The 24,105-nt window shown below is 43.5% G+C and overlaps 2 protein-coding genes across 3 annotated transcripts in view; one reads left to right on the forward strand and one right to left on the reverse strand.

The window, feature by feature from the left end:
- METTL25 (methyltransferase like 25) overlaps positions 1 to 9,175 on the reverse strand; it is a 109,102-nt gene extending 99,927 nt beyond the window's left edge. For both annotated transcript variants that reach the window (XR_005587561.1, XM_039497216.1), the window contains exon 1: positions 8,877 to 9,175. Coding sequence is in view for 1 of the 2 variants with exons in the window: in XM_039497216.1 (XP_039353150.1) it covers positions 8,877 to 9,147 (271 nt within the window). In the remaining variant the exon portion in view is untranslated. The remainder of the gene's footprint in view (positions 1 to 8,876) is intronic.
- Positions 9,176 to 9,292: 117 nt separating this feature from the next.
- CCDC59 (coiled-coil domain containing 59) lies at positions 9,293 to 22,486 on the forward strand. The gene is made up of 4 exons (XM_039497229.1): positions 9,293 to 9,485; positions 11,760 to 11,982; positions 18,601 to 18,700; positions 22,276 to 22,486. The coding sequence occupies exons 1-4, from the start codon at positions 9,356 to 9,358 to the stop codon at positions 22,435 to 22,437; spliced, it is 615 nt and encodes a 204-aa protein (XP_039353163.1). The 5' UTR covers positions 9,293 to 9,355; the 3' UTR covers positions 22,438 to 22,486.
- The last annotated feature ends 1,619 nt before the right edge of the window (positions 22,487 to 24,105 follow it).

Consider the following 24,105-nt stretch of genomic DNA (forward strand, 5'->3'; position numbering starts at 1 on the left):
CTTTGCATCTTTGGACTTGGGAGCTGCTGCCGGTTGACCGTGGCGCTCTCGGTCGTTCACTGACTGGACAACTAGGGAGTCCGGGGCCGGATGGGTATACAAGTACTTGGTTCCCCCCCGTGGGGGGAACCAAGTACTTGCACTCTACGCCTCGGGCAGTGGGCGGGATGGACGCCGGCGTTTGCCAGATGGTGGTGGTGGCGTTACACTGGATCGTGCGAATGAACGGGAGGGCCACTCGCACGGGGGCCTCAGACCCGATGACATTGGTGACCGGGTCATCATTTTCCACTACCTCTGCCACCGGGAGGTCTATGGCCTGCGCGACCCGACGGAGCAGGTCCTGATGCGCTCTCAAGTCTATCGGCGGGGGGTCTGCCGTCGACGACCCTGCGACAGCCTCGTCAGGCGACGAGGATGAAGAGAGACCTGGGCCCATCGGTTCCGGTGGCGGCTCGTCCAGCGGTGGAGCAGGCGCGTTAGAGTCCGGCTGTACCGCAGCGAGCGGTAGAGAAGCCCCAGGCGTTGGCGATGGCGGGGGCCTACTGATAGTCGCCTCTGGCACGCGACGCTCAGAACCCGGTGGCCGCGAGGGCAAGGGCGGGCCCTGTGCCTCGTGCAGCGCCCACGGAACCCAGAATCCCCACTGCTGTGGACCATAGGTTTGTCCCGGGGTGTCCGTCCTGAGACCCCCTCCGCTGCCGACCTGAGAAGCGATGGAGGGCTGGCGTGACCACTGGGGGGCAGAGGCGCTTAAAGAGTGCCCTGTCGACGGTCGACGCCGGGATGCGCTGCGGTCGTGGCGCCTGGAGTGGCTGCGGTCACGGCGCCTGGAGTGGCTGCGATCACGGTGCCGAGAGCAGCTACGGTCACGGTGCCGGGAGAGACTGCGGTCGCCACGGTGCCACGAGTGGTCTCGAGAGGTGGACCTCCACCGGTACCATCGACTGGGGCTTCGAGATCGGTACCTCGACGCCGAGCGGTACCGTGAGTGAGACCGGCGCCGAGACGGTGGACGGTCCCGAGGCGTTGATCGGCGTCGGGATCTGGGTCGGCGGGACGGTGACCAGCTGCGAGAACGGGACCGAGAGCTGAAGTCCCTTGCTCGGTGATCATCGGCGCCTGGGCGCCTCATCATGGCCGGCTTCCCCGCGGAGGGTACAGCCCGCACCGGCGGTGCCGGGGGCCGGAGGCTCGGCGCCTCTGTCAAAGAGATAAGCTCCCTCGCCTGCGAGTATGTCTCGGGCGTATTTGGGAGTCCAAGCTCGACCTCGGGCGGTGCCGGGGAGCAGGGGGGGGCCGGGCTCAACGGCTCTTCAGATGCCGGAGCTGCCGGACCCGTGCACTGCGAGTGCACTACCACAGCCGGTGCCGCAGGTGTTGGCAGTGGCTGGGTGATCGGTCCCGAGGCTGAGATCTTAGCCGTCAGTGGCGCTTTCTTCTTGCGCGCCGGAGACGGGGAGCGGTGCCGGGACGCTGGCGCCGGCTTCGACGGACGGGACGCTTCCGAGCTGTGTCGGCTCGGTGCCGCCGGTGCGCTGCGGACCGAGGACGATTTTGGCGCCGCTGGGATCGGTGCCGGTGGGCGCAGCGCCGACTCCATCAGGAGCTGTTTCAGCCTAGAGTCCCGCTCCTTCCGAGTCCGCGGCTTAAAAGCCGCACAAATGGGGCACTTATCTGTGCGATGAGATTCCCCCAGACAGCGAAGGCAGGAATCGTGAGCGTCCCCAACGGGCATCAGCCGCTGACAAGCCGAGCACGGCTTGAACCCCGGTGTCTGGGGCATGAGCCCACACCGGGTGAGGAAAAAGGAGGGGTGAACCCCCCCTAATTCCTTAGTGACTACTAACTAACTAAACTATGACTAAACTGACTAACTATATACACAAAACGGAGAAAAACTGCTAGGGGTGTGGAGGACTAAAGGAGCACTCCACAGTTCCAACTGGCCGTCACGGGCGGGAAGAAGGAACTGAGGAGCGGACAGGCCGGCTGGGGTATATGACAGACGCCATAGCGGCGCCACTCCAAGGGGCGCCCAGCCGGCCCGCCGGAGTTGCTGGGGTAAAAAAGTTCCGGAGAGCCGTGCACGCACGGCGCGCACACCTACATGGAATGCATAGGAGCAATCACTCGAAGAAGAATGGGAAACCTAATTTTATCCAGATTTGCAGTAATGTATTTTGGATATATAACCTCGATGTCACATTCCTTTGAGCACTGAAAGTATATCCGTTCCCTGAACCAGTACCTCTATAAGTTACAGTATTTTATACATCATAACTTCACAGTCTTTTTTTCCAAACTAAATAAGCATAGCCTTTTAAATCTCTCATAATACTGAATAGCTACTATACATACCTTCAATCATTTTCATTTCTCTTCTCCATTTGCTTTTTCTATTTATCTTGGGTTTTGAAATAATATGACCAATACTTAACACATTATTCAAATTGAAATGAATCATCTATTTAAATAAATGCATTACCATATTTTCTGTTTTCTTCTCCATACAACCTTTTATTCACTTAAAAAAAAAAACAGATACACATTTCACAGATATCTTCACTGAGAAATCCACAATGATGCCTGTATCTTGTACAGTAACTCCACGCTTAACGTTGTAGTTATGTTCCTGAAAAATGCAACTTTAAGCAAAACGATGTTAAACTAATCCAATTTCCCCATAAGAATTCATGTAAATAGGGGCAGTTAGGTTCCAGGGATATTTTTTTCACCAGACAAAAGACTTTATTATATATATATATATACACACAGTATAAGTTTTAAACAAACAATTTAATACTGTACACAGCAATGATGATTGTGAAGCTTGGCTGAGATGGTAAAGTCAGAGGGTGGAAGAGGGTGGGATATTTCCCAGGGAATGCCTTACTGCTAAATGATGAACAAGCACTCAGCTGAGCCCTCAAGGGTTAACACATTGTTGTTAATGTAGCCTCACACTCTACAAGGCAGCACAAATGGAGGGAGAGGAGAAAGCATGGCAGACAGAGACAGAGACACACAACCTGTGTGTGCGTGAGAGCAAGAGATGCGCATTGCCCCTTTAAGTATGCTGACCCCACTCTTAAGTACATTTCCTTTTTAAGTAGATCAGCAAGTTGAGACAGCAGCTGCTGCTAGCAAGCTCCCTCCGTCCTGAGCCCTGCTGTGTCCCCTCTCGCTCTATGGAGGTTGGGGGGGGGGGGTAAGAGCATGGGGGAAGGGGGACACCCTGACATTAGCCCCCCTACGAAACAGCAAGCAGGAGGCTCCCAGAAGCAGCTCCAAGGCAGAGGGCAGGAGCAGCACATGGCAGCGGGGGGAGGGACAGCTGAACAGACGGCAACTGATAGCCTGCTGGGCGGCTGCTGCACAGGGAACTTAGGGGAGCGGCGAGCTAATGGGGGGGCTGCTGGTCCACCATGGCTCCAAGCCCCCACCAGTTAGCTCCAACGGGTTGTTCTTTCTGCAAGCAGTGGACAAAGCAGGCAGCTGCCAAACAGCGTTATAAGGGAGCACTGCGCAACTTTAAACAAGCATGTTCTCTAACTGATTAGCAATGTAACAACATTAAGTGAGGCGCTACTGTACTTGAGAACTTGGCACTGGGCATGCCTATTTTAAATTGTTCCTTTCAATGCATAATTGTCTACAACTTAATCAACTACTTTTTTAGACTCAAATGGAGTTCCTCATAGTCCTCCCTAACCTTAAATAATTTTGAATCATCGGCATATATGACCACATAGCTATTACCTCATTTTTCAGATTGTTGATATGTTGAACAGCAGCACTGGTCTCAGTATTGACGCCCAAGCTGCTTTTCTCCCTGCTACAATTCCATCTCCTTCATTTGGCTTTTCCATCTCTCTCTGAGATGCCATTATTTATTGTTTTCTGGTTCCTTCTCAGTTTCTCATCTTGAATGTCTGGCTCTCTTTCTTCTGTCTTCTCACTCTTATATTTTTATTATAATGACTAATTAGACCTCACTGCTTCTTGCATCTTTTCATTAACCTGCTTGTTTGATTCCTCTCTTTGGTCTGATTCCCCCACGCACTCTCTTGACCAGATCATTACCAAACATTTTCTGCCCATTTCTTAGCATTCAAGAGTTTTAAAAGAATTCCATCAGGAGCACTCAGAACTATTAAAGTTGACATTTAACAATCTTGGAATACTTGGGAAGTCTCAGGGGGCTGGAAATAAAAGTAATGCACCAATATTTAGAAAGGGTAAATGGGATGATCCAGGTAACTACAGGCCAATTAGATTGACACTGATCCCAGAGAAAATCATGGAAAGGATGATACAGGATGCAATCAGTAAAGAATTAAATGATAAAATAATTCCAATCAACAATGGTTTTACAGAAAATAGGTGTTGTCAACTAAACTTATTTTTTTTTATGAGAGCGCCAGTTTAGTTTAAAAAGGTAACTGTGTTGACATTATTTATTTAGATTTGTATACGGCTTGTTACTTACTACTGCACAGCATTATGGTAAAAAGTTATAATCATTGTAGCATATTAAATGGATTAAAAACTGGCTTACTGATAGATCTCAAACAGTAATTGCAAATGGGGAATCATCATAAAACTAGGGCATTTTTTGCAGGATCCCGCTAGGATCTGCTCCTGACTCAATCTGTTCCTAGCCTACTATCTTTATCAGTGAACTGGAAGAAAACATAAAATCACTGGTGAAGTTTTTCAGAGGACACAAAAATTGGTGGATGGTACATAATGATAAGGATGGGTAATAGTTATACAGAACAACCCAAATCACATTGTAAACTGGGCTAATTTGAACAACATGTGTTTTAACATAGCTAATGCAACATCATACATGTAGGAGTCAAAAATACCGGGCACACTATAATATGGGAAACTATATTGGAAAGCAGTGACGATCGGGATTAGTGTGAGCTAACAGAGTGAATACTATCCTTGAATGTATAAGCGGAGGAATACTGAGTAGACGTAAGAATATGTTATTACCATTGTATATGGCATTAGTGAGACCACTATAGGAATATTATGTCCCGTTCTGGTTCACACTTTGAAGTGTCCACACTTCGAAAAGGATGTTGACGAATTAGAAAGGGTTCAGAAAAAGCTACAAAAATGGTTCTAGGTCTGGAAAACCTGTCTTGCAGTGAGAGATTAAAGAAACACAATCGATTTAGTTTAACAAAGAGAAGGAAAATTAAGAGGTGACTTAATCACAGTCTAGGATCACAGTTTATATGGGGGAAGACTGCTGGCAGTAAAAGGCTCTTTAATCAAGCAAAGGAAAGTGTAACAAAATTTGGTGGGCTGGAAAGTGTAACAAAATTTGGTGGGCTGGAAGAATCAAAATAGATTAGAAATAAGGGACAATTTATTTATTTATTTATTTATTTATTACACACTGAGGGTAATTAATAATTGGAACAATTTAGCAAGAATTGTGGTAGATTCTCCATCACTTTAAGTCTTTGAATCAAGATGATATGTCTTTCAAAAAGACATGCTCTAACTCAACTAGAAGTTCTGGTCTTCATGAAGAAATTACCAAGTGAAATTCTGTGGCCTATGTTATGCTGTGATGGGGCATTTGACCCACACTGGACAATAAAGGATTAATAGAGTCCTAGGGAGGTTGCAGCCAATAGGAGAGGAGCTGTGAGGAGGGGCAAATCAGGGCCCAGCAGGCCCATATATAAAGAGCTTCAGGGCAGAGCATCAGTAGTACAGCTTAGTACAGGCAGGAACCCACGAAGAAGAGAAGGAGCTCTGGACAGGCTGCTAAGACTGAGGGGGATGCTGTGGCCATGGGGAAATGGCCAAGGGAAAGGCAGCGATAGTAAAGGTGCAGCAGGAGGCTGCGATCCACAGGGACTGTAGGTTGGAATCTGGAGTAGTGGGTGGGCCTGTGTCCCCCCACCCAATATGAATGGCAGGACAACTGACGGCAGTCACCACTGGGGAAGTGACAAGACAACTAGTTTCTGCAGTTGCCACTAGGAAAGTGGTTGGACAGTCACTGATGAAATGCAAATGCATTGGGGGTGTTCATACGCTAAGTTTACGATTTGAAGACCAACATTACTCTACATTGGTGGACTTTTTTCAAGAAGCAGACAAATGGAGAAAAATTGCCACTGACAACGGGTGCATTTTTACCTGCTATCAGGAGGGAAAATTATCAAGCAATGGAATGGCTCAGGGATAATCAAGCACATCCAAAACTACTCTATCGGACACGTATGGGTCCTGGAGGATGGACTGATCACACCAGTTATCTGTGAAATACCACGTACTCCCGAATGAATCCTTCAGTTAATCAAACGGTCGTGTGCAAAGACCAGATGCTCATCATCCTGCAAACATATGGCCAGCAGCCTGTCTCATACAGAATTGTGCAAGTGTGGTGTGGACAACGATTAATGTGACAGTGTGTCTAGGAGTGGTGCCAGAGATGGAGACAACAATAATGATTACTTTGTTGAATGTTTCCAGTCCTACATGTCAAGGCTAACTTCCCAAGGATTATGAAAGATCAGTGCCTTTTTTCTATGTAAGCAATGCATCATTGTTTCAAAGTATAATTTACAAAAAAACATGATTTTTAAACGTTTTCTCTAATACAGATCTACACAATTGTTTTAGGTTTGTTGTGTTTAGTACCATTGTGTTTGTGGGGAAAAAGGGCTTTTGACTGATACCCAACTCAGCCCATTTCCAATGACATTGTATTATCAAAATTTCCACCAACTAAAGGAGGGGGAGGTAGACCTGGGTAGTGAGTCCCCATGCCATGCTCCAGAGGATGATGCCATTGAAATTATGAGTCTGTAGGTTTTTATGAATCAAATGACACCTCTCTGACCCTTCTGCCACTAACTTGCCCACAGAATGAGACTTTACAACATTATGCTCCTAGACAATGTACTGCTGCTGCTCTTAACTTTGCTAAGTATAAACAGAAAGAAGTTACCAAGACTGCTGAGTTTCACTGATGCTATTCAAAAGATTGTGGGATGCATTATGTAAACTTCTCAGAGCTGCTGTTTGAGAAAACTACAAGCAGCAGCAGATACAGGCTTACTGGGTAGGACAACTCGAAAATGAAGAGTGATGGAGAGTATTTGCAAAGATCCTGGGGGGATGAGTAGAATAATGGACAAGACCCTCCCCCAAAGCAGATCTTCTCCCCCCCAATGACTATAAGGCTTTGCAGAGAGAAGAGAGAAAAATAAAGGTAATTCTACTTTCCAGAAGCCAGAGAAAAGGGGCAAGACTTCAAATTTATCAGATAACTACTGTACAGAGGCTGATACCAATGATGGCACCACAAGCAGGATCTAGGGTCAGCCCCCTGGAATCCCAGCTCCTGGGTACAGCTGAGAGACTGGGCTTCCCACCAATATCTCATTTGTACCCTTCCCAATCTCTCATAGTTTGGGCTGGAGTTGTAGTATCTTGAAAGCAATGAAAAGAAGTTAAACTTGATACAGAAACAGATCAAGAGCCATTAACTGAATTTGAGGAGGACGACTAGATCTGAGGCACAAGCAAAGAAGGTTACAGTAGTCCAAGTACAAGACAACAGATGTGAATCATTATTTTACCAACTTCAACATATATAATATCTCATTAATCCAAAACTTCTGTTTGAGCATCAGCCTCATCGATGAAGTCAGCATAACTCTGAGAATAGTGTCTGCTAGTTAACTGCTGCTGCACAACCAGCATGAAAACTTGATAAATAAGTCCCTTAAAAGTATTATTATTAAGTTTAACAACTGCTGCACCAGCGATATGGGGACAAAGAGGTACTGCTATATTCCTGTTCAGCAGCCTAGGCAGCCCTTGGTGCATTATCACTAGAAGTCTCCTGTATGAATACAAATGTTATCTCTAGAGCAGGGGTTGGCAACCTCTGGCACGCGGCTCGCCTGGAGCGGCGAACTGCGGCCAGTGGAAGCCGTGATCGGCCGAACCTGTGGCTGCGGCAGGTAAACAAACTGGCCCGTCCTGCCAGGGTGCTTACCCTGGCAAGCCACATGCAAGAGGTTGCTGACCCCTGCTCTAGAGTCTGTGCCTGCATGTCCCACGGTATTTCCAGGAGTTTCCTGATTTACTTTATTTTGAAACAGCAGCAATACTGAAAGTACCTGCTGCTTTTGGGACTGCAGGGAAAGTAGATATTTACGGACCTCAGGATTCGTTGGAATGGGCCACCAAACGCCATCAACTTGTGATGCTACATAGCAAGGCAATGAAGTTTTGAACACACTAGTATAACATGGCACCAAAAAACTGCCCAATCATCTCAGAATACATTGAGATGGTCCCTCTTGCTGTGGCAGGTGGAGCAGTGATGTCCCTGCAGCATGACAACGTAGCACGGGATGTCCATTCCGCAGTCTCACGCTTTGCAGAGTCTCTCCTCTGATGCCATGGAGGGAGCACTGCCAACCACAACCAATCAAAACTTATGAGCTTGGCTTAAAAATCACGATCCTTTAAACAATAAAAGTGGGGTTCCTCTATCCTTTGTCATCTGGTGTCTGATCTTTTAGTACATGCAAGTCCTGTGGTCAAACTTTTCTCGCAATCGGGAGGGCTACCAGCATTTCTTTTCAAGGGAAGCTAAGCGTCCATGGAATCACCTGACTCCAGGTGCTGGGGCTTGAAGAAAAACACCTAGCGGGATGCCAGGATGGCAACACTACGCCGGCTGCCAGGAGTGACGGCCACCTATCGTGCCCTCGTCACACAGCCACGAGGGGCAGAGTCAGCCAGGGAGTGACCCCAGCGCCCAGCATGGGACCAGCAGCGTCGGGGCACTAGCGCCCCCCGAACGGGGGTCTGGCACTTACCCCATAGCCCGGGCCTGGCGGTGCCGGCGGCCTCCTCCAGGGGGCGCTGCTGCTGCTGCTGCCGCAGGAGCCCGGCCCCGCCCAGCGCCTCCAGCACCGCCTCGGGGGAGAGAGCCACCAGCTGCTCCCACAGCCCCCGCGTGTAAAACTCCACCGTGTGGGCCTGGCACAGAGGCAGCGCCCGCCTGAGAAACTGCGCCACGGCCCGCAGCCGGGAGGCCACCGTCTCCGCTGCCGGTTCGGGCGGGAGGGAGCTGAGGGAACGCGACATGGCGGCGGCGGCGAAGGAGGGAACTTTTGTTCGGCGCTCGATTTGTGATGCCTGGCGGCCGGGTGGCTCGGGCTCCACCTTGCCTCAGGTGGTCAGGCTGGCGAATCGAGCACCGAGCAGAGGTCGCCATCCGCCCGTTGGGAGGCGGGCGCTGTTTGGTGACGTGTTCAGAGCGCGACGACGAGTCTGAGGGACCGGAGGAAGGCTGATGGCACCGGCGGGGACGAACAGGAGCCGGGCTGCCCCGAAGAAAAACACCGCGGCGGCCCAGGGTCCCCGCCGAAAGCGCCAATGGAGGCCGGACCCGCGGCGGAGCTTTCTGGGGAACGCTCGGGAGGGTGAGTGGGGCGAGAGCCGGGCCCCGCGGCTGGGGGAGGAGGGAGGGAGCGGCGCCGCCGCCGGGGCCTCGCGCAGGGGATAGGGGGATCTCGCGCTTTCCCCCCTAACGGCCGCCTCGGTCCCTGGTGCCCAGAGCTCGGGCAGCCCACAGCCGCTCGGGGCCTGTTGCCGTCGTTGCACGTAGTGTCATAAGCAGGGCCGCCCAGAGGGGGGGGCAAGAGGGGCAATTTGCCCCAGGCCCCGCGTCCCGCAGGGGCCCCCACGAGTGTTTTCTGGGGCCCCTGCGGTTCCGGTTGAGCTCCCGCAGGCATGCCTGCGGCAGGTCCACCGGAGCCCGGGACGAGTGGACCTGCCGCAGGCATGACGAAGCCGCGGGACCACGGCACCCGCCGCAGTCACTCGTCCCGGGCTCCGGTCGACCTGCCGCAGTCATGCCTGCGGGAGCTCAACCGGAGCCAAATGCCGCCCCCCAGGTCTTCGGCGCGCTGGGGTCTAGAGCCGCCCCTGAGCGGGGGCCCCCCGCCGCCGAAGACCCCGGGCCCCCGGAATTCTCTGGGCGGCCCTGGTCATAAGCCCCGGGTTGCGCTGTCCTCCCGGGCTGCGGCCAAGCCTGGCGCGTCTCTGACCATTGCAGTGGCGAGGAGTGGGGCTGCCTGTGCCCCATGCCTCACCCCCGTGGGATGGTGTGAGGGGACTCAGACTCAGTTGGGTCGTCTCCCCTCCCTAGCATTTGTCAGGGAGCAGGGTCGAAGCTAACTCGAGAACTGTAAATAAACAAGGCTGGTTATGCTCTAACAGGGCCCACCTGGCAATGGGGAGTTGCTAGAGTTGTAACTAGTTGGCTCTTGAGGTCCCAGAATGCAGAAGGGCTCCCAAGCTTTTTTTGCTTTGGGTTCAGGCCAGCTCTGTGGTTAGTTGGATGTAAAGAAATACATGTGTTGCAAATGCGTTCTCATTTCTTCATTTGTAGTATGGTTCATCAGGTATGTCTAACTGTCTGTGATAAAGTGTTTAAGAGAAAACACTGAAGGGTAAGCCAAGCAACTCTCAAATTTTGGCCACTGAGCAGGAATGATTCAACTAAAAGCTTGTATGGAAACCATGTGTGCTGTTATCCAAGTTCCAGAATGGGTTTAATCCTTTTGGATGGAAAAGAAGGCTCCAGTTTATGCTTCTAACTGATAAATGGCTATACAAAGTGGAACAACTATTTATTTTTTCTTTGAGTGACTTGAGTGAATGTTCATAATAGTCATGTATGTGTTGAGTGTAGCATATATTTCTAGGCTTGAGAGAGAGCTCTTCCCTGGACAGTTATAAAAAGCAAGTAAATGAAGAAAGAGAGATAAGACAGTATTTTCTTTAAACATACTTTAAAGCATTGTACCTCTATAACTGAGCCAGTTTTGTTCCAGTTGTAGTTGTTAAAAATAATCTTGGATGCCCATGAAATATGCAACGCTTCTTTGAGACCATCTTTATGAATTCCCTTTGATCTCATACATAGGACTGAAAGCAAGAGATTGTGATAAGTGAAAACTGTTCAAAAATGGATTTGTAAAAGCAGTAAGGGGACCTTAATCATCTGGTGTATTCATCCAAGTATTTTTAAATGATTATCATTAGCAAGGCTGCACCGACACTACCATGTTTTGCAACTGTTTTCCTACAATGGTGCAGCTGCACCCGTGTTAGCAGCCTAAATGCTAATGTAGGGATCAGCTGTTTTCACCTTCATGATGTTATGAAGCTTTTCTCAGTTTTCTTGATGCAACTTAAAACAGTGGAGCCCTGTCTATAGCAATGATTCTCAGCCAGGGGACCAGGGCCGCCAAGCCGGGCCAGTATTAGATTTGCTGGGACCCAGGATAGAAAGTTGAAGCCCTGCCACATGGGGCTGAAGCCCAGGGTCCTGAGCCCCACCACCTGGGGCTGAAGCTTGAGCAATGTAGCTTCGCAGGAGCTCCTATGGCATGAGGCCCCAGGCAACTGCCCTATAACACCAGCCCTGGCTTTTATATGCAGAAAATCAGTTATTGTGGCATAGGTGGGCCATGGAGTTTTTATAGCGTGTTGTGAGGAGGACAGGGGCTGAGGGGGAAAAAAGAGGGGAAAAAAAAAAGGATTGAGAACCCTGGTCTATAGTAGCAGTTAAGATGCTAGTTTTGGTTCATGTTGTGAAAAATGCATTAGCAGAGTAAAAGCTTATTATTGTTATTATTAAGTTACCTTCTTAGATAGTTTGTCTAACTCACTCTTTCTAATGGCTTCAGGACAAGGATTTGCATTTTGGAGAAAGCAAAAGATCCAACGGGAATACAAGAAATTACTAAAAAAGGAAGGAAAAGCACATCCTCAATGGAAAGTTCAATATACAGATTCTTACCCAGATAACTTGAAGCATCTCTATTTAGCTGAAAAGGAAATGCTTCAAAAACAATCAAAATCTAAAAGAACTGAAGTTTTGTTAGAACAAAAATGCAGCATAACAGTAACGTAAGTATCATTTTAAAAATCATTTTTTCCCCTTCATTCTTAAGGCACCTGATGCCACAGCTTAGGTCCTATGGTTGGTTTGTTATCTTTAAGTAAAGGAATAGATATTATAAAATCCTAATGAATAGACATGTTTTCTTAACATTAAATCTTATTCTGAATTGTTAGAAACCTGAAGACAACAGCCTTGTGCTGATTTTATCAGAACCAGAAAGCAAAACTGACAATTATTAGAGCTTGAGTCCTGTGTTCCCTGTAAACTATGCACTTGGCGGCTGCACAGGAGAGATTTAAGTGCCGCACAGCCGGCAGCATGTGATCAGGTGCCCCTCCCCCCACTTTGCTCCGTCCTGCAGCTGCTCCCAGGACCCTCCTGCTGGCTGTGCAGAGCGCGGCGTGGGAGGGAGGAGGTTTTTGATGTCAGGGTGCCCCCAGGCCCCCGCCCCTGTTACCCACCTCCGCAGAGCAGGGCACAGGGGACAGCCTGGCTCAGGCGGACTCGGAGCTGCTCTGATCTGAATGATCTACATTAAAGGGAAAAGTCGATCTAAGCTACGCAGTTTGTTACGTGATTAACTCAAACTGACGTAGCTCAGATCTACTTACTGCAGGGTCTGCACTATGTGATGTCGACGTGAGACACTCTCCTGTCAACGCCCCTTGCTCTTCTCAATCCAGTGGAGTACAAGAGTTGATGGGAGAGCGATATGTGGTCAATTTAGCGCTAAATCAACCGCTGATGCATCGATGACTGTGCATGAATCCCCTGGTAAGTGTAGACAAGCCCTCAGATTCTGAGTGCCTTTCTTAAAGAGACAGTACATTGTCTCTGAGATTTCCCCAGCAGCCAGGTCACACTGTCTGTCTCCCTCCCTCCCACTGCCCATGTACCCCATCTCAGCAGAGCAGGGCAGGGGAGACAACAGGGCTCAACACAGAGCAGGAGAGCTTTCAGTAAGTGTCTTAAAGAGACAGCATACAGCTTTCCCCAGCAGCCAACACACACACACAGTCTCTTTCATGCTCACCTTCCAACACATACTTGTATTATTGTTACTTCTTGGTACTTCCTTCAGTGCACATATATTCGCTGTAAATTTTATTCTTTCGAAGTGTTATTTTAGAGTTTTGACTGGTCTATTCATTTCAGAATTTTTATTTTTCTTACACTTAAATTTAATTCTTTGACTGGTGAGTTCTAAAATGCCTAACCTGTCCTGGCTGGACTAATTATCCCTATGGTAACTTTCTAAAAATATATATTATATCTACATTTTTTTTCTACTGGTGGCGCACATAGGCACATACCTCAGTGCACATAACAAAATTTATTCTCCACATGGATGGAAAAAATTAGTGGAAACATTGCTTGAGTCCTCTGAAATAATGAGAATTTTTCCATGGGACTTCAGTGGAAGAATGAAATAATGATGCTGGGCCAAATAATTTACTAATTTCATCCCCAAATCCTACTAACTGAGATGCCTGTACAGATCCTGTAGCAGTAAAGGAATTTAAATTAAATTAAAACTACACTGGTTGGAAGAGAATGGTAATTAAATTTCAGTTTATATTTTATGTTGAGCGTGAATGCAAAAGGCATTTTTCTGTCCTAATTTCACTACTTTCATGTTAACAGGAAAATGATAGTCTTTATGGAATAAATAGCTTTGAACTTTTATTTGGAAAAATGAACAACTGGTTTTTAATACTGTGTTTAATGTTAAAATTATTATTTAAAAATCCTTATTTTCTTCCCTTTAAAGGTAAGATGATTGGTTGCTAAGTCTAATCTTTGTTGTGCTACAGGTAATTTACTAGGTGGTGATGTTCTCAGCCAGTGCCATAGTATGATGGTGGGGATAATGTGCTTCTGGAGATTGTCAGGGTCTTTGTTTTTTGGACTGCAAAGCAAATCTGTTATAGATTTTGTGCTGCTTGTCAAAGTGGCCTTGATCTCATTCTAGTTGAAGTCAATGAAAAGATTCCACTGACTTCTGTCTGAGCTGAATTGTGCTTCAGAGTATTCTTGGTCAAATTAGTGGTGTCCTGGCTAAACTCCAATTTGGGTGACTCCTTTTTAAACAGCTTTTTGCTTGCATCTTAAATTAAATAAAGTATTCCTTGTTTCTTTTCTAAAGACTTGGAAGGTGTTTAAAATACACACATTATGTATGTTTTATCCTCCAAATGTGTCTGCACTTCCATGATGAGTATAATAGCTTTTATATAAAAAATAAAAAAAAACGGGACTATCAGTAGAGTTGTTTGAGGCAAAATGTGTTATAAATGGGGCCCTTTTCCATATTATCTCATTGTGCTTCCTCACTCTATATACATTTTCATAATAAACTTACTCAACATGCCTGAACCTACTATACCCGAGTCCTGTCACCTTACTTTAAAATAAACTTAATTTTGACCCAGCACCTTTTAACTACAGCTCAATATTCGGATTAACTGTTCTTCTCACAATGGAGAAGTTCATCATCTTTCATCTTGTCAAACAATTGTTCATGATCCAATTCTAGAACTGTGAAAATAGAAAATACTTTACACACATTTACACAGCTTAATTCAAATGTTTACATTTTCTTAAGCCTTTTTGTGTCTGCAGCCATTCAGGTGATCCAATTTATTTGTGTAAATGTTCACAGAAAGTGAATTTCAGTATTTTGTGCTGAAAGTGTTTCCAATCCCAGCTAAGCAGTAGACCTTAAATTTAGAACATTTGTAGGCAACCCATAATAACAATTTGGAAAAAAAATGTATTATCTTTCAATTATTTACTTAGGCTAAACCTGTATATTAGGTTTCTACCCACTACATACATATAATCAAATGCACCCATTGGATAAGTCAGTCTTTAGACCATGATTCTTACATACTATATAATTTTGGCCATTGTAACGTTTGACTCTTCACGTGCCTTTTTCATTGTTAACAGATGCAACTTGGACACCATATTCCTGTATGCAGTCTCCAGAGGCTATTTTATCCCACTTGTCTACATCTCTTCACTTGAGCATATCATTTTAAGGCAGTGGTTCTCAAACTTTTGTATTGGTTACTCTTTTCACAGAGTGCTATTCCCCTTATAAATTAAAACATATTTTTTATATTTAACACTATTATAAGTGCTGGAGGCGAAGCGGGGATTGGGGATGGAGGCTGACAACTCACAAACCCCACATAGTAACCTTGCAACCCCCTAAGGAGTCAGAACCCCAAGTTTGAGAACCCCTGTCTTAAGATGTTCACATATTCAAGGTGCCCCAATTAGTGGATAAAGAAAGGAAACTTTCAAATCAGAACAAACTTTCTCATTTTTAACATCCAATTAAACCTTAATCTGATAACATCCATTCTTTCTTTAAATCCTTTAGTGACCCCACTCACATCTCTCCTGCATTTGTCTCAGATATACTAATACTTTGTGAATATAAATCCATGGTATGCCCACATCTTGAATACTGCGTGCAGATGTGGTCGTCCCATCTCAAAAAGAATATACATTGGAATTGGAAAAGCTTCAGAAAAGGGCAATAAAAATTATTAGGCTGCCATATGAGGAAAGATTAATAAGACTGGGACTTTTCAACTTGGAAAGGAGATGACTAAGGGGGGAGGGGTATGATAGAAGTCTATACAATCATGATTGGTGTGGAGAAAGTCAATAAGGAAGTGTTATTTATTCCTTCTCGTAACACAAGAACTAGAGGTCACCAAATTCAATTAATAGGCAGCAGGTTTAAAACAAACAAAAAACAATGTTTTTTCACACAACGCACGGTCAACCTGTGGAACTCCTTGCCAGAAGATATTGTGAAGGCCAAGACTACAACAGAGTTAAAAGAACTAGATAAGTTCATGGAGGATAGGTCATCAATGGCTATTAGCCAGAATGGGCAGGGATGGTGTCCCCAGCCTCTGTTTGCAAGAAGCTGGGAATGGGTAATGGGGTGGATTACTTGATGTTCTGTTCATTCCCTCTGGGGCACCTGGCATTGGCCACTGTCTGAAGTCTCCTGGGCTAGATGGACTTTTGGTCTGACCCAGTATAGCTGTTCTTATATGACAATCTCAGCTTTAATGAATTGGGCTTCTCACAATAATATACACCTTCTCACTTGGCGAGAGATGTATATTCAGCTGTATCTTGAGTTTATCCATCTCTTTTTTCCTCAACTGTTTCGGGGTTGGATTGAGATATGATATGTTGTTATAGTATGGTGGTATTATACTAGATGATGATACTCTGTGATGGATTATATCACTGATGTCTCTCCAACTATCCCCTTGATATGTATCATCATTCACAGGTAGGATGCTGAGACTTAAAAATTTGTTCTTAGTAGTTCATATATTGAAGAGAGAATTTCACTGAGATGTTCTAGTGATAATGTTCACTTCTGAGGATTTTGCTGTCATTGGAACTTTGGCCAGAGCACATTACAAACCTTGTTGCATCTCATTTGTTTTAAGTATATAAATCCATCACTTTATCTTTAAAAATACTTAATGCATTAGAGTGCAACAGTTAAATTATTATACTAATGAATATGGTTGTACAAATAGATAGTTTTCAGTCACTTTGTATTAATGTGTTACAGTTGCTTGAAATTCAGTCTCCAGAAATGCTTGCTCTTATTGATTGCATGAATGCTGTTGTATTACATGTGCTATGTGCATTTGATGCATGACAGTTAGTATTAGGGCTGTCAATCGCAGCTAATGCAAGCAATTAATGCAAAACAAATTAACTAGATTAAAAGAAATAGTTGTGATTAATCACACTGTTAAACAATAATAAAATACCAATTTCAATTTATTATAAATATTTTTGGATATTTTTCTACGTTTTCAAATATGTTACCTGAAAGTGAGAAGAGGCATTCCCGTGACATTATAAATAAGAAGCAGGCAGCATTATTTCCCGTAAATGTAAACAAACTTGTTTTGTCTTAGCGATTGGCTGAACAAGAAGTAGGACTGAGTGGACTTGTAGGCTCTAAAGTTTTACGTTATTCTGCTTTTGAGTGCACTTATGTTAAAAAAAAAAATTCTACATTTGTAAGTTGCACTTTCAAAATCACTACAGTACTTGTATGAGGTGATTTGAAAAATACTATTTCTTTTTATGGTTACAATGCAAATATTTGTAATAAACAATAATATAAAATGAACACTAACACTGTATTCTGTGTTGTAATTGAAATCAATATACTTGAAAATGTAGAGAAAAATTCAAAAATATTTATAATTTAAATTGGTATTCTATTATTGTTTAACAGTGTGATTAAAACTGATTAATTTGTGATTAATTGTGATTTTTTTTTTTAACCATTTGAATCTTAGTTAATATCGTTTGGGATTATTTGCCACTTTACCACGTTCTGTATGAAGGTGTTGGGGATATCAAATAGAATCTTGTGTATGGTATTTCTATTCTATTTATTTTTGGCCTTTTTCTTTGTATACTGCATTATTATTTAAAATAGTTGCCCACTTTCAAAATGGTGTGCTCTCAATTTTAGGTGTTAGTACACAGTCTTGCCACATGATGGAGCTGAAAATAAACTGACGACAACTGCAGAAAATAAATGTGATACTTTTGAATGGCAGCATGAGTTCTAAGACATAGTATCTGAACTTTCCTTTTTTTGACTGAGCCTATATCATGTTTGCTAGATAGCAATGGTTAGCTGTCATCTCTGAAATCTAAACTATAGAGCATGAAGGAATTTGTCCACCTTTAGTTTGTCTCTCAGAAGTATTTTCAGAGGTAACAGGTTTAGATTTTGGTAATGGCTTGAGCCCTTATTTACCTACGATGCTATTTAAATAATGTAAAAATTGGGAATCTGAACAAAATCATGAAGGTAGATAACTCTATTACACAGAAAAATCCCACAAGGGAGGAGTGTAGTGGCAGGAAATTTCTACCCATGCGAAACTGCATTGCCTCTTGCCAGATTACTACATGGAATTATCTGCATTCTGAAGGTGGTGATGAGGGGGACCAGAAATATCCCTAATGCAACCCCTCAGTTCTGTGGGACATATATGCAGGGCACAAGAGGCACTGTAGTACTTAGAACAACTCCCTGCCTTTCCGCTTTGTGCACACAGCTCCATGTAGTTCAGCCCCTGGTATATTAAGAATTTACTGAGAAACTTGATATATTGGATTGCCATCCTTGATTCCCATCATGATTGTGATAAATAGATACGCCACATAAGGTTTGCATCAGGTAAGCATCATAGAATCCTACGACTGGAAAGGACCTCGAGAGATCAGCTAGGCCAGTCCCCTGCACTCATGGCATGACTAAGCGTGCTTTTGGTATAGAAATTTAGTGAGAGTCCTAGTATTTGTGTAATCAAGAACACATTGCAGTCCAAGCAGACATGAAAATGAAGAGACAAATATCTTTTTTTGTTGTGAAAAAAGAGGGTATTTTGTTCTTGTTTTTTGTTTAAAGATTCATGGTTTCTTCTTAGAGCCGCTTATTTCCTAAATAGTCTATACTAGATCAGTGCTGCTTTGTGCTACAGTTATGATTGTGGTAATCTAAATACCCATGAGCTAATTACATGTACACTTGTCCATTACAGGTCAGATACGACTCAAAGGAAGTTTAAAAAGAAAACTTCAAATCAAAAAGCAAAAGAAGAATATGAGAAAATAAAGGCTGAACGTGCCAAAAAGAAAGAGGTGAACAAATCTTAAATTGAGATATTTGGGGCAGGATTGTGTCCAGAGGTTAAATTGGAGGGGGGAGGTAAATGATATTCTTTGTCTCCAAAATCCGATTAAACTCCACTCACAGAGTACAAGTGTTAAAATGTGATTGTTCATGCCACCTGTTGTGCACTGCACTGGGTTTCCTTAGTTTTGTTCCCTCTGTTTGTGGGGTTTAATATACTTTGTGCTTATCTGGCTACGCTCAAGCTTCACAGGACTTGATGCCCCCTGTGCTCTTTGATCTGGCTTCCCTTCAGTGAGGTTTGGCTGCCTTGCTTGGACTTCTTGGACTTGATTTTTTTGATTGAGAAAAAATAAGTTGTGACATCTCCCCATGCCATCCATTTGTGATGCTAACTGAGATGTCACTCACTCTGGAAACTGCAAATCTTCATAATGAAACAGTACAATGCAGTTGCGCGCCAAAAAAAAAAAAAAAAAAAAAAAAAAGCTAATATAATTCTGGAGTGTATTAACAGGAGTATCATATGGAAAACATGAGAGTTAATTGTCACGCTGTATTCTGCACTGGTGTGGCTTCAGCTGGAGTACTGTGTCCAATTCTGGTTGCCACACTTCAGGAAAGATGTGAATAAACTGGAGAAAGTCCCAGAGGAGAGCATCAAAAATGATAAAAGGATTAGAAAACCTGACCTATGAGGAAAAGTTAAAAAAAAAAAAAACCCCAAACTGGGCATGTTTAGTCTTAAGAAAAGAGGTCTGAAGGGGGATCTGATAAGTCTTCAAATTGTTAAGGACTGTCATAAAGAGAACTGGGATCAATTGTTCTCCATGTTCAGGTAGAACCAGAAGTAAAGAGCTTTGTCTGCAGCAAGGGGAATTTAGGTTAGGTATTAGGAAGAACTTTCTAACTCTAAGGGTAGTTAAGCTCTGCAATGGGCTTCCAAGGGAAGTTGTGGAATCCCCATCATTGAAGGTTTTTAAGAACAGGTTGGACAACACCTGTTGGAGATGATGTAGGTTTAAGTTCTTTGTTACTTCTGGAAATCCTGGCCCTCAGGTATCACAGTTGGGGGTTTCTGTTAACAAATGATGAGATGCATAGAGTTGTTGAAACCTGTTGGAGCTCTTGCTCCAAGCTATCTGCAATTCAGACAGTCACTGTCAATCTACACTCAATTCACGTACTGAAAGTTTTCTTTGCACCGTCAAGGTTAAGACTCTTTAATGAAAGCTAAGTTTCTGGAGCACAAAATGGCACCTGAAGTCAGCATGCAGGACTTGTGTGGTTTGCTGGCTAAAGCAAATTGGAGTTCAGTAACTAATTTATAAATCTTGCTGACATTTACAGTTTCGCTAATTCATCTGTGTGCCAAGTAAATTTGCCACTCGAACGTTTAGATCGAGATTTTTAAAAAGTGACTATTGATGTTTGGGTGGCTAACTTGAGCCACGTTGAAGGCTTGGTTTTTAAAAAGTGCTGGTACTCGGGAATTTCTGAAAAAAATCAAGCTAAAATTACTTGTTGCTTTTTAAAATCTTGGCTTGATTAAAGATGTGCCACTTCTCTCTGGCTGCGCGGCTGCCCCTGCTCCTCCTGAGTCCTCTGGCCCATGCTCGCAGGGCCGCATTCTGAAAGGGGCTTTAGAGCTGCAGGCCAGGGCCCCGGGGCCCCCTTAGCCCAGGGCCCTGCATCCCCTAAAGCCCCTGCATTCTGGGTGGCCCTGACTGCCAGGGGTGGGGCAGCTTCCCTGCTTGCTCCCTCCCAGAAAGTCATAAGCGCCGCCAAACAGCTGTTTGGCGGTGGGGGAAGTGCTGGGAGGGAGGGGGAGGAGGCAGAGAAGAGGAACTTGTGCAATGCTCCCTTGTAAAGTCAGCCAAACAATGTTATAAGGAAGCATTGCACAACTTTAAACGAGTATTTTCCCTAATGGAGCAGCGACGTAACTTCAAAATAACGTTAAGCAGGAGGATGTTAAGTGAGGAGTTACTGTATGTGCTAAATAGTGTAAGAAATTTTGACACATCAAGTTTCTAATAGATCGCACAATGATATTAATGATTCTTAAGACAGCATATCTGTTCAAACCACAAGTCAGGTTTATTTCCTTTCCATAGAAACGTGTTTTCTTGTAGTCGTGTCAGCAAGAAGAGCCTCCAAAATCTATACCTATAGACGCAAGCCATCCTGCATATTCCACATGGACAGGGTCATTCTTCCTGCTCCAGAATAATTTGTTTCAAGCCCAATGTCAGCAATGATCTAAAGTAACTTTTCTCTGATGGCTCTTTGTCTGGCCTGCATGAAATGCAATTGATTAGGAAGGTTTGCTTTTTTTTTGTTCAATGCCACACATTTTAGTATTTTTTCAGTAATATTCATTAATAAAATACTCACTTATGAATATTTGTGAATATGAAGGGACGTAGTATTTGCCATTATTTAGATTTTTCAGCTGCTTTGGGATGCATATTTAGAAATGTTTGCTTGGGTTATTTAGATTTAAATCACTTCATATTTTCATAGAACATAAAGTACTATTCCTGCTGAATTATGAAATATTTCTGTTGCATAAAATAGTTTTTCATGTGTTTTTCATTTCTACAAAACACTCTGAAGCCTATTTATGCAATGAAAAGAATATAATATGCATTTGATAAACTAGCATCTCTTGACATGCACACTGCTGCTAAGACATCTGTCTTTGTGGCCTTTACAGTGTTGCGTTTCAAAGAATAAAATCCCATCAGAGCAGCCATCCAAATAAACTGAAGCAAGCCTTTAGCCTGATTAGTGACAGCTTCACGTATTTTGATCGGACATGATTTCAGTGTATCAAACTAGTTAGCATGCTCATTAAAAATATAATTTGCTTTAGTAATTTATTCAATGTAAAACAAAATATTGATAGTAGCACCTAAACTTGCCCTAAATGCTGAATAAAATTATATAAAGAGTTTTATACCACGCTCGTCACTGGTAGTATCTGAGTGCCTTCCAGTAGTGCATTACATGATGCGACTAACATCTGTTACATGTTTGGTTTTGTTTTTTCTCATTCTCTCCCCAGTGGGAAACGTGTGTGCAGTGGAGTGTCTTGTTTTAGTGGGAAGGCTTTTATTTCTTGTTTTCGTTTGTTTTTTTAATATGTATGTTGCAGTGTATTTGTTACAGAAAGCAGGTAAAAAAAAAAGTGTCTCGCCCTTGGAACAGAAGGCGGTGAGGTTTGTGATGGTCCTTAGTTCCTGTGGGATTACATTCTACAGCCTCAGCCAGCCCTTTAGAAAGGTCTGTGCAAGACAAAAGAGCTTTAGCTTTATTGTAGAGAGTACCATTGTGCCACAGATGTACAGTTGCCATCGCAGTCTTCATTCCAATGTAACATTTGTTTCAGTTACAATAATATCTGACTCTTCTTCAGTTCTCAAATTTCTTTTAAAAGTGGTGGTGGCCATAAAACCAGTATGGTACCCAACTTCCAATATTTTCACAAGGATGCTTGTGTTATTTAAAAATCAGGTCTAGGGTTTGTACTGATTCTGATTTACTCATGTCAGTTATATTTTTGCTGCTTTTATTTCAGGAAGCCGAGAAAAGGATACGAGAAAGAGAAGAAGCTCAAAGGCTCTACAAGCAAAAGAAAATGGAAGCTTATAAAATATTAAGTAAAAGGACCAAAAAGGGACAGCCAAATCTAAATGTACAAATAGAATTTCTCCTTCAGAAAATACAACAAAAACCATAGACCAGATTATCTTCTCTTTTCAGTGAATTAAATCAATCCACTAAATATATGCATTGACTGGTACTTTTTATTATATATGATTTTTTTTTTACGAGAAAATATGGCAACTATTTTTGTTTGTTCTGATTATTGGTCCAGGATTGTGCTGGAAAAAGTCATTGGTCCTGAAAACATTTGTTCTGGTCTGAAAGTAATATTTCTAGCTCAAGCAGATTATGGGACAGTGAACTTCTACAATAAATGTTCTAATTAGCACCTTGCTTTATTCCCCACTTCAGTTCTGTACTTGATTTTTACCAGCCAGTATCCCAAATTGCTAGTTTGAGACTTTTTACCATTTTGAGAGCTGGGATTCCATGATGCTTTTCAGATGGCATAAAGCATTTGTTTTTAGCTCTAGCAGTTCTTGTGTTATTGGCTGCTGAAATCATGTCTGTTGAATAGGGAGAGAAAGGATGGTAAACTATGTGAATGTGATGTCTAATGAACTGCCAGGGCTAGGAATTGCATTCCTTATACCATTTGAAAGCTCAGAATATGGAAACCCAGAATATAAATTATATTGTAAGGCTTTTATTATACCATTCCTCTGTCTTGCTCTCTTCCCCACCCCCGCACCCCCTCTAAAAAAATATGGGGAGTGGATAAACCTTGCCCAAGTCTAAGGCCTTCTAATCAGTTCTGAGCTAGTGCTATAGAGTGATAATTTCAAGGTCTAATATGTTGTGAACCATCATGGATAGAATAGTGCTCTATCTATAAAGTACACTTGATTGCAATTTAGGACAACTGGTTCTATTCCTGACTCTGCTTGCTGGGAGACTGTGGGTAAGTCACTTTGCCTCTGTGCTGCAGTTTCCTTTTCTGTAAGATGGGGATAATAATACTGATCTACTTTGCCAAGCAGTATGGGATCTGCTGATGGAAATGTGCTGGGTAAAAGCTAGGTATTATATTCATTATGTTTAATTCCGTGGCCAATTCTAAGATACTAGTGGATTTTTAAATAAATCTCTGACCTCTTCAATGGAAATAAGACATTTTGACTACTCCTTGAGAAGTGAAGACAGTCTCATTTGCATCACTGCTTTAGAACACTTCCATTGCCCCTATAAGGATAAGATTTTCCAGAGATTAGTGTGCTCTATCTAGGTTTTTTCAGTTGCACAGAGAATGTGTTTTGGTCATTCCACATGTTAGCTAAATATCTTCGCATATCTTATTTATGCCTCTTCTTGAAACAGATCTTCCATAAATAAATTTAACTCCATATACATCTGTTTAACATTTTTCCATGCTATTGCTTTAAATCTAATAGTAATGATTCCGTCTACTGAGATTTTTTTCCTCTTTGAAAACATTCAGGCAAACCTTGTAAACATTATAGGCTTATTTTTAAGTTGGGCTATGGTGATGTTTACTAATGCCAATGATATTTAGCTCTGGATGTAGCTATAAAAAATGTTAATTTTTGTACACTTGCCTGCAGCCATGTCAGCAGTTAATTTTTTACAGAGCATTATGTTTCCATCTTCCATAGTATTCAGAAAATCATTTTTAAGGTTGTAATTTTAAATAGCCACAAACATAGTAGTATGGTCAATATAATGTGGTGCAATACAGAAATGAAGAACCTCACTTCATAAAGGTTTTATTCCAAAAGTGGTA

The sequence above is a fragment of the Mauremys reevesii genome, linkage group 1, assembly GCF_016161935.1.
Source record: "Mauremys reevesii isolate NIE-2019 linkage group 1, ASM1616193v1, whole genome shotgun sequence".
In the NCBI taxonomy this organism is placed as follows: domain Eukaryota; kingdom Metazoa; phylum Chordata; order Testudines; family Geoemydidae; genus Mauremys; species Mauremys reevesii.

Bases quoted from the DNA above. Each gene is read 5' to 3' on its own strand.
- CCDC59 (XM_039497229.1), top strand. From the start codon at position 9,356: ATGGCACCGGCGGGGACGAACAGGAGCCGGGCTGCCCCGAAGAAAAAC. The intron at 9,486-11,759 runs GTGAGTGGGGCG...TAATGGCTTCAG, and splicing joins TCTGGGGAACGCTCGGGAGG to GACAAGGATTTGCATTTTGG. The intron at 18,701-22,275 runs GTGAACAAATCT...CTTTTATTTCAG, and splicing joins AACGTGCCAAAAAGAAAGAG to GAAGCCGAGAAAAGGATACG.